Source organism: Prosopis cineraria, unplaced genomic scaffold (assembly GCF_029017545.1).
Source record: "Prosopis cineraria cultivar Desert tree isolate PC_DT_omini unplaced genomic scaffold, ASM2901754v1 PC7, whole genome shotgun sequence".
NCBI classification, from domain to species: Eukaryota; Viridiplantae; Streptophyta; class Magnoliopsida; order Fabales; family Fabaceae; genus Prosopis; species Prosopis cineraria.
This window is the reverse complement of record NW_026555338.1, coordinates 34,354,655-34,365,209: the sequence shown is the minus strand read 5'-3', so window position 1 is coordinate 34,365,209 and position 10,555 is coordinate 34,354,655. Positions and strand designations below refer to the sequence as shown.

Sequence of the window (10,555 nt, the reverse complement as noted above, 5' to 3'; positions counted from 1 at the left end):
ACTGCTATTGGATCATCTGGTTCCAACAAGAGTTTTCGATGAAGTAGAGTTAGCCACTCTTGATAGCATTTCAACTGGTGAAGAGAATCTCAAAAAGAGGCCAAGTTTGAACATTAGTGACCTTGAAATTGCTACTGATTTATGTACTCCAACATTTAGTGCTATTGAGAATCCTTCATTCATCAAAAAGGAGAAATGATCTCCTATTCCTTGAAAATCATTTTTGGGCACCCCTTTAGAATTCAAGCTTTTGTGCAGGCATTATTTTGTATCCCTGCTACTTAGGAGTGTTTTTTCCCCCTTTCTCGCCCCTTTTTATGTCAATGATCTATTACACATCATGGTTTATATTTAGTATATGGCACTTCATACAGTAGCGTGCTTCTTTTGACTTTATTTTATGAATGGATCATACATTTCACCTATTTCTTAAATTATTGTCTTGCATTCTTTGACGCTTTTGATCTATTTCTCAAACTTATATCTATTTGTAAGCATGAGCTTATCACACACACACACACACACACACACACACACACACATATATATATGTGATAAGCTCATGCTTACAAATAGATATAAGTTTATATATATATATATATATATATAATTTCTAAGAGAATTGGCTTCAATATCACCTACCTTTACCTTCAATAATTAGAATTGGCTTCAATAACATTTTAAATTCTATAATAATATTAATAATTAGAGATATTATTAATTAATCAATAGTATAATATGAAAAAAATAAAAAAAATAATATTAAATTTTTTATTAAATAAAAATAATAGTATAATATGAGCTATACCTAGAGAGTCTCTATTATTCTTTAACAAAATGTGTTCAATTAAAAAAATAAAACAAAATAAAAACATTCATTCATTTTTTCACCTTAACAATAAAGTGATAATTTTCATGAAAGTACTCTATAAACATGAATCCAAATAATAATTAAAATTAAGCAGAAAAAAATTAAAGACACCATCAATAATTATATTATTTCCATCTTTTAGAAATTATCTTTTTAAAAAACTTCATTTTGATAAGAAAATCTAAGATGGCATTATTAATTAAATTTTAGTATTCAAAATGTTAAAGTGTCACTCAATCCATTCAATTGGCTCTGGCCAATTTTATGCTTTTGATAAGAAAATATAAAAAAATGACATTTTTTATTAACTTTTAAAATTAAAAATGTCGTACTCTTTACATTTAAGCTTCGTTTGGTTCAAGAGGAGGGGAGGAGATGAAGGAAGGGGAGAAGAGGAGGGGGGAGGGAAGGGGAGGAGAGGAGAGCTCCTCTCAATTTGAGGGGGAAGGTTTTGGAGAAGAGGGGGAGGGGAAATTTTAAAATTTTCCCTCCCACCCCCCGAATCAAACAATATTTTAAAAATATAAGATATTTTTTAAGGAGTTGGATGTTTAAAAATATAAGTATTTTTAATCTTTTGAGATGTAATCATTATTTTTTTAAAAGTGTCCCTATTAATAATGAATTCATATTTATCGTAGGGTAATTAGTAGAAAGTAAATATAAAAAGATAGAGTTAATTTAAAAATAAATAATTACTTTATTAAAAAATAAAATTTAATTAAAAATATTTTATATTTTTAAATCAACATAGTATCAACCAATTCACTCAATTGTGTCATGTCAACTTCGTGCAACGCTTGGAATATGAGCCTAGTTTAACGTGAAATGGAACCTCCAAATTAAATTTAGATAAAATTAAAAATAAAAAAATTATTAAAATTATTTTATAATTTTTATAACCAAAATTTAAATCTGATTTGGAGATCTTATTGCAGTGAGTGATGAGCCCGCGTTTGATGAGCACCGAAACCAGGTTCACGATGGCTGTGCCTGTGCGTGCTGCGGCTTTGTAGTCGGAGGAATTCATTGAGCTTTCATCTCAAAGCATCTCAACGATTTGCGAGTTTCAGGGAGAAGAAATTAAGGGATAAGAAAGGGGGAGGAGCAGAATTCAACATAGAAAGCAAACTAATCCGCTCAAGCAAAGATGTGCGCCTCCAAACCTAAAACCCTTAGCGCTCTGAGCACACTCATACGTTCAGCAGGAAACTCTAGCACATTCAAATATTCTCTTCTAAGCAAACCCTTCTCTAAAAACTTCAATTCGAAACTCTACAGTGATTGTGCACTCTCAAGCCTCAGGTTTAAGCAAGCATCTGACTCAGGTACATTAACTCCTTGATTATAAATGTGCACGATAAGCCAGTTCTGGGTAAGCCAGAACTGGTCTGCATTATAATACTAGTACTACTTTTTTATGGTCAATGTGCAAAATATATTTGTCTGTGCCTTTTGTTTTCACACTTACCATACTATTGTCTGTCTCTGTATTTTTGGGCAATTCATCTTTATTTCTGGTTTTGCAGAGGATCTGCCTAGTATGGTGTATAAGCGAATCCATTCAATATTGGACTGTAAGTGTATGTTGAATTTAACGTATGGTTTCAAGTTTTCCATTAAGTTTTGCTCCCCCAACCCCCCTTCAAAAAAAAAAAAAAAAAAACTCTCCCTCGGATCTTATTTGTAGGAAACCTTAAATAATTTTCTGTCTAAAATGTATGACACTTTGTAATAACTAAATCATGTTTTTCAATTTTATTATTTCTTAACGTAAACATGTTTAATATAGTTGTATCATGACTTAAAATTAGGGGTAAAAAAAGTATGTCTCATTTTTTATTATATCAAGAAAATATGTATGAAATGATTAAAAGTATCCTATAATAAAGACTGGAGAGAGTAAGAAATGTTCCTGGATTGGCCCCTACTAACAAGAAATAAAAATTGAGAAAGCTCTGTATTTTGGCACACGGACTCATAATTTCTCCTCATGTTTTCCTGCAAGTGTTGGGTTTTCACATTCGAAATTCTCATGGTCATCTTGACAGTATAAGGGATGTAAGATTTAAAGTTCGTGCTTCTGGAGAACTTTTTTTCTATCCAGTGTTAGGATTGTTAGAAAGAATGCCTAACTTTAGCAGTTAAAATCACTGGAAAGAGCTTTGTTTTTCCCTCACAATTTTTCATTATGGGTGAACTACAAAATTATCTTCTATGAAAAGTATTTATTTAGCAAGGCGACAAAAATCTGCATTGGCTTATGCATTTTTTTCATATCTTCCCACCTCTAATTTGTAAACTTTTTCTTCTCTAAGAGATTAGTTATATCAGTGCATAGTTTCTTTTTTGCAGCTGGTCAGTCAGACTACAGACCTGAACCAGGGGAATTTGACAATGCAAAAGATTTGGAAAAAATGTCAGATATATCACACTTGATGAACATGTCTCATAGTACAATATCTCTGAAGCGGAAAGAGTTTTCTCGTGAAAAGAAACGAAATTGTATGTTTGAATCCAAACAATCAAAACGTTTTGGCAAGTTACTTGTGTCTTGTGCTGATAAACTGGGAGCAGAAGCTGTGCTTAAGTTGTTCCATAAGTTGGGACGAGAGCTAGGTGTGAAAGATTACAATGTACTGATAGGAATATGCATAGATAAGGCTAGAGAGGCTGAAAATGAGGAAATTGCAATGGAAGAAATGGCCAAGGTGTTTAGCATCTTAAAATCAATGAGGGAACAAGGTTTTCAGCTTGAAGAGAAAACTTATCGCCCACTTCTTTTGCATATAATAGAAATGGGCATGGTAGAAGAATTTCAGTTTTTTACTGACATGATTAAAGACAAAATTCCCAGCTCAATTTCAAGATTGGGTTACTATGAAATGATGCTCTGGTTAAGAGTTAATAATAAAGAAAAGATTCGAGATGCTTGTGCCTATATTGCAAACAATGATGGTGCAGACACTTCAGAATTACGAGGTAGGTGAATCCGTTTTTCATGTACATTGATATGTTGTTACTTGTTTAACAGTAGTCAATTCAAATATCTAGCTCAGGTTTTTAAAAGAAGCGACGATCTCACCGGAGGTTTTGGATTAAGCATAGAAGTAAGGATGATGTTTTCATGGTGTTTTTGTTCTGTTACGCATGCAGTGGGGTTTTGGGTAACGTGAACTTTGTGGAGAACTGCACCAGCATGATTGTTTTATGTTATTGTGTTGTAATCAATAGATTTATCATTTATCTGAATGATCTGACCTCTATCAGAAACATTGTGAGAAAGCACAAATTCTTCCAAATTGTATTCAAAGCACGTTGCCAGCATCTTGCTGATTAATAGTGCATGTCTGTGCTGGCATGTGTCTCAAAATCTGTGAATCTGGCAATGTTTCATAAGTATAAACATAATGCTACCTTTTGTTCATCTTGACTGCCAGTTATGGTAGAAATTTTGTTTCATGTAATAGGAGTATGGACACTGACTGGATTCAACTTGTGTTGCAGAAAATTATTTATTGGCTCTCTGTGAAAGTGATCGGAAGAAGGATATTTTGCAAGTGTTGGAAATTGTAGACATAAAAAAGCTTTCATCTGCAGAATCTAAAGCGAAGATATTTCAATCATTAGGAAAACTACTGTTGGAACCTGTTGCAGAGAAGTTCCTTTTGGATTTCAAAATGTGTGGTATGATGATGATGATATTATATATCCCTGTAAACACCTGTATGGATGCTGTTAGAGGTTGCATAACTATATTATACATAACATAAAATTTATTAAAAAAAAAAATTCACTATTCATAAGCCATGAATAATATGGCTCACCTCAGACTTTATGTAAAGCACAAGCCCACAATCTAATTCCGTTTTAAAAAGAAGAAAAGTATTTTGTATATGTTCTTTTTATCTGTCAAATCATGTTAATGTTATGTTTTTTTTTTATTCACTGTCATAAATTGTGCTTCAAAGGCTTCATCAATTTCCATGCAGGGAAGGGAAAAAATTGGCATTTGTTGTCAATTTTTTATTATATTGTGAAGTTTCATTGTGGCTGGAATTGAAGTGAATTATGTTTTTTTTAATTGTCGTCCAATATGCAATTAGATTGCTATTGCATGGTTTGTGATTCTGCAAAAGTTCAGAAATCCAATCTGAATAAATAATTGTGCCTTGAATGTGTTTTAATAATATTTCCTGAAATAATGCAGATCATGAAGCAGATAATATCACAAACTTCATTGCTAGGTATGCTGTCAGCATGCCAAATTTAGCGGTGAGTGAAGTTTCATTTAGTTCTTGTTGTACAGCATTTAAGACTGGAAAACCACGAGGTACTTCTGAACACATGCAGTTTGTTTCATTACAGAACTATGCTTTTAGTTTTATTTTTATTTTTGATAATGTTACTTCAGACTTTGCATGCTAGATGCTATACAACAACAATAAGTCTTATCTCATTAGGTGGGGTTAACATCATAGATTGTACAATATTATTGTGCTTTATCATTTACCAAACTTTTATGAATGTTATTAACTAAGAAGTCTTGGTCAACAACTTCTATGAGTATTCTCTTTATCTCTCCATTTCTCTTAATAGGGCTCAAAACTATTTATTCCACTCATCTCACTAGTGCTTGTCCATGATCTTCTTTGTACATGTCCAAAACATTTCAAATGATTTTCTACCATTTTCCTCTCAATAAATGCTATGCTCGTTTTTTCTTATATGCACTTATTTTGGATTTTATCTTTATGTGTATTTCCGCATGTCTATCTCAACATTTTCATATCTGCTATTCCAACTTTGTGCTTTTGTTGTCCCATTACAGTCCAACATTTACTATCATATAACATAGTTGATCTTATAATAGTTCGATAAAACTTCTTTTTAAATTTATTAGGTACCTTATGATCACAAATGATCCTTTTAGTCTTTCTCCAATTAAACCACTTAACTTGTATCCCATGTGCAATATCCCGATCATGTTAAATAATAACTCTCAAGTTTCTAAATTTTTTCACTTGAGATATAATCTAGTCTCCCAATGTCACTTTCAAATTATTATTGACTGACCTTTTATCAAAATTACAATATAAATATTCTGTCTTACTCTTACTAAAGTGAAAATCTTTTGACTTTAATGTCCTCCTCCATAACTCTGTATAACTCAAGTTTACAGTTAATTTCTTCTCTTGTCTCCGTAATAAAAACTATAGCATTTACAAAAAGCATGCATGTGAGAATTTCATCTTGAATATGCTTAGTCAAAACATCTAGGACTAAGTCAAACAAATAAGGACTCAAAGATAACCCTTGATGTAATTCAATTGTTATAGGAAAGTCCTTTATTTCACCGCCAAATGTCCCTCTCATACATATCTTATATAACTCTAATATAGGCAACTTGGACTCCCTTCTTTTCCAAAGCTTTTCAAAATACTTCTCTTGATAAGTTTTTTTCAAATCAATGAAAACCGTGTGCAAATTTTTACTTTTGTATCGATACTCTTTCAATAATTCCTTTAGTAGATAAATCATTTTTGTAGCTACCTTTCCTGGCATGAAGCCAAACTGATTATAAAAAATACTAGTCTCTAATATCAATCTATGCTTAATCACTCTTTCCTACAATTTTATTGTATGATTCATAAGTTTAATCTATCTGTAGTTAGCATAATTTTGAATATCCCTTTTATTTCTGTAAATAGGAATTAAGATGCTTCTCCTCTAATTGTCAGTTATTTTCTTGGATCGTAAGATTTCATTAAATAATTTAGTTAGCCATCTCATCCCTTCTTCACCTAAACATTTCCACACTTCAATAGGATACAATCAGGTTCATTGGCTGTATCATTTGCCATTTTGTTAAAAGCTTCTTTTATCTCACTATTGTGTATCCTTTGATAAAATGACAAATTTTGTTCTCCTTCACAAGTTACTAAATTCTCCAAGTTACTAGACGAGTCCCCTCTATCATTAAAAGTTTGGAAAAGTAGGTTCTCCATTTGTTTTTAATATCACCATCTATGACCACAACTCTTCCCTCTTCGTCCTTTATGCACCTTACTCGTTCCAGATCTTTTGATTTTCTTTCCTTACTTTTAACAATCTTATAAATTTTTCGTTCTTCATCCTTTGTCTTAAGACCATTATGAAACTTTTCAAATGCTCTAGAACGAGTTTCACTTGCAACTTTCTTAGTTTTCTTTTTGGCCATACGATATCTTTCCTAATTTTCATCATTATTGCACAAATAGCTTTAAAGCACTCCTTCTTATGTTTGGCTTTTTCCTGTATGAATCACCACCAAGACCCTTTATCTGTTGAACCAATACCTTTTGATTTTCCCAAAACTTTTGTGGCAACCTTCCTTACCTTCTTAACCATATCCCCTCACAAGATATTAGCATTTTCCTGAGACTTCCAAATTTCTTGTGTCGAAAGATTTTGCTTGAAAATTTTTCGCTTCTTACCTGCTAATTGTCACCACGTACTCCTCAGAGTTACTACTAGTCGTTTGATTTTTACTCGTAATATGCACATCAAGGACAAAGACTTTGTGTTGTGTTGTTATGGCATGCCTAGGATTCACTTTATAATTTTTACAGAATCTTCTATCCGTGTTTCTTATCCAAAGGAAATCAATATGTGACCTTGAGGTTTTACTTTTGTAGGTGATTAGATGCTCATCTCTCTTCTTAAAACAAGTGTTGGCAATCTTGAAATCACATATCAAAGAGAAATCAAGAATAAATTATCCTTTATTGTTTAGCTCCCAAAACCAAAACTACCATGCACCCTTGTATAATGACCTGCCTCTCCCGACATGACCATTAAAGTGTCAGTAAAGATCTTTTTACTTTATGGTATGCGTTGAATCAACCCATCCAAATCTTCCTAAAACAATTCTTTAAGATCGGCTTTAGCCCTGGCTTAAGGTACATAAGCACTAATAATATTGACAGTCTCACATCCAACATTCATTTTTAGGAAAATAAATCTGTCGCCAATTCTATTAACTTCTATCACATTTTTCTTTCACTCCTTATTAATAATGATACCCATCCTATTACGTGTACTTACTTCCCTTGTATACCAAAGCTTGAACTCTTGAATATCCTTAGCTTGTTCACCAAACCATTAAATTTCTTGCAGGCACAAAATATTAATTTTTCTATGAATCATAATTCTTACCACCCTATAGATTTACAATTTAAGGTCTTAACATTCTGAGTATTGAATTTGATCTCACCCAATGAACTAACTTTAGCCACGCTCGTTCAGAATAATGTGGTAGCCCTTGTTCATTTAATACTACATTTGACTCCAAGTGCTGATGTAGTGGCTCTAATTCACTTGTCACTGCATTCTAGTCATGTAGCACGTTACTTACTAGCAACAACCTAGCATTAGCACAAAAGCGTCTATTGCCCATATTCATATGAGATTCAACAAAGTTTTATTTTGGTTGTTGAGGGCTTAAAGCAACCCTCCTTTACCGGGCTTGGGACCGTCTGTAAACATAGGTAAAGTGGCATAATGGATGCTATATTAAATCCATTTTGCTAGTTGCTAAGTTTTGTTAGAATCTACATTTGGAACAATTCCTTGATCTTGGAACATATGAGTGACTCTTTTTAGATGGAAAGGACAAGCATACATGTATGTTATCATGTGTGAATGTAATGAGATGAGGTATCATCTACTGATGGATTTGGTATGATCCAGCCGTATCTAGGCTCAAATTGATCAACATCCATACATATGTTGTGGTTGAAAGCCATATTAAGAATTTATTGGACCTTAAGGATAAAGGCTTGTTGTTGTTTGTTTGTTTGTTATTGGACCTTAAGGAAGCACTTGCACTGTCACAGATGTAGAACACAACATGATATGGGCAATGTGATAGGACAGATATAGTGTTTAAATGCAACTTGAAATGTTGTGTCATGTTTTACGCAAGTATCAAATACGTTTGAACCAATACAACTTTCTTTGTCAAGTATTAGTATTTTGTAGAATGTAGATGATACCTGTTTGATCAGAAGGATTTTTTGTTTTAATCTTCTCCTTTTCATTCCCAACTCCCAAGAATCTTCTTCCTCTTCATTGAATATGAATGTCAAGAAACTCAAAGTTGCTTATGACAGTTTGTTTTTTGGTATAACAATTGTCTATAGTGTCTGTTATTCACAAAAATGTTCTATTATGCACGATCCTTATGTCTATTGTTGGTATGGTGAAAGATGGAGGATGTTGTCTCAAAATTCAAGGAATTGCACCAGACAGTGAAAGTTCCACCTTCATCCTCATCATACGAGAAGCTAATTTTGCACTGCTGCGACTCATTGAAGGTACAACCTTCTTACAGTTTGATAGGTACTCACTAGCTGCAAGTCTTGCCTATAAGTAAAAGAAAGTTGGAAAGAAATGCAAGGATAGTAGAAGCATCCTGTCAACTCTTAAAGAACCCATACAGCATTGACTTGCATTTTGGTGCACTGTACCCATTAATGTTCTTACATGCTCTGAAGACCAGACTTGAAACTACCAATAGATGTGGTATCTCCTCTTTAATACTTTCTGAAAATTAATTAGAGAGAAATTAAAGAAGAGGAAAGAAAAATTGAAATATTGTCCTAAACTTGCAAAAATAATAATAATGAAGAAGAGGAAGAAGAAGAAGAAAGAAAAATCTGAGCCTTGAAATCTCAAGAATGTAGCAAAGATTTATAACCTGTCTGTACATCAAATACACATATTGCCTTCTAAAAAGCCAGGTGTAGAACACCAAAGAGAGGCCATAAATAAAACCCTATTCCATCACGTTTGAAGACAAAGATATGCCCTTAAAAATGTGAGCATTTTTCTGTAAATATATCATGATCATAAATAATTTCATCAGTCTTTCCCCTGATTTTGCTATCATATTGACATGGCTGGATGTTCTTGTGTTATAATTCCTTTTCTAGTTAATCATAAAAATTTCATGACATTATACAATGCATTGGTCACCATTATTTGAATAATTGATTAATCTCAAAGGAAAAAATAACCAAGACTTTCTCCATCACCCTCTCCACTAATGCCTGACTTTCTTGCCATTAATATTTGGACCTACTGCAACATGCTTCTCCATGTTTTATATGATACTTGATCTTTCATATTTGATCTCCATTAAGGGAGAGCTTGGTTTCCAGAAAGAGTTAATGATGAACCTTAATCCAAAGTGTTGTAATTTTGTCTTTTGTAAGTGCAGTTATTGTTACTCCTTCCGTTTTTATGTTAGAGAAAATGCCACTTTTGATTTGTTTTTTAAACAAAATCGCATATTTCAATAAGCATTATTACAAATTTTTTAAATCACCCCTCACAATTTACATCAATAAAAAAAAAATTAATGCATATTAATGTTGATTAACATAAGGTATTTTAGTTTAATTTCTTTATTTTTTGATACAATTATTGTGGCTAACCATTTTTCTTAAATTGTATAATACAGTTTTTTTCTGTTATATATATATATATATATAACAGAGGGAGTATGTCTTTTGGCACTATGTGTTTGCCTTCTTGTGCCAATTACTATTCGAAATATGTTTTTGTTTTGCATATAACCTGGCCTAGTTTGGAGACTGCGACAATTCTTTTTCTTTCCCCAATTCAGGTGCCTAGCTCTTG

At 32.5% G+C, this 10,555-nt stretch overlaps 1 protein-coding gene across 1 annotated transcript; it reads left to right on the top strand.

Annotated features, from left to right (window-relative positions):
• The first annotated feature begins 1,803 nt into the window (after positions 1–1,803).
• On the top strand, positions 1,804–10,536 carry LOC129315432 (pentatricopeptide repeat-containing protein At4g04790, mitochondrial-like). The gene is made up of 6 exons (XM_054959100.1): positions 1,804–2,199; positions 2,401–2,454; positions 3,227–3,853; positions 4,379–4,558; positions 5,082–5,146; positions 9,121–10,536. Exons 1-6 carry the CDS (start codon positions 2,022–2,024, stop codon positions 9,262–9,264), a joined length of 1,248 nt encoding a protein of 415 aa, XP_054815075.1. The 5' UTR covers positions 1,804–2,021; the 3' UTR covers positions 9,265–10,536.
• Positions 10,537–10,555: the final 19 nt, after the last annotated feature.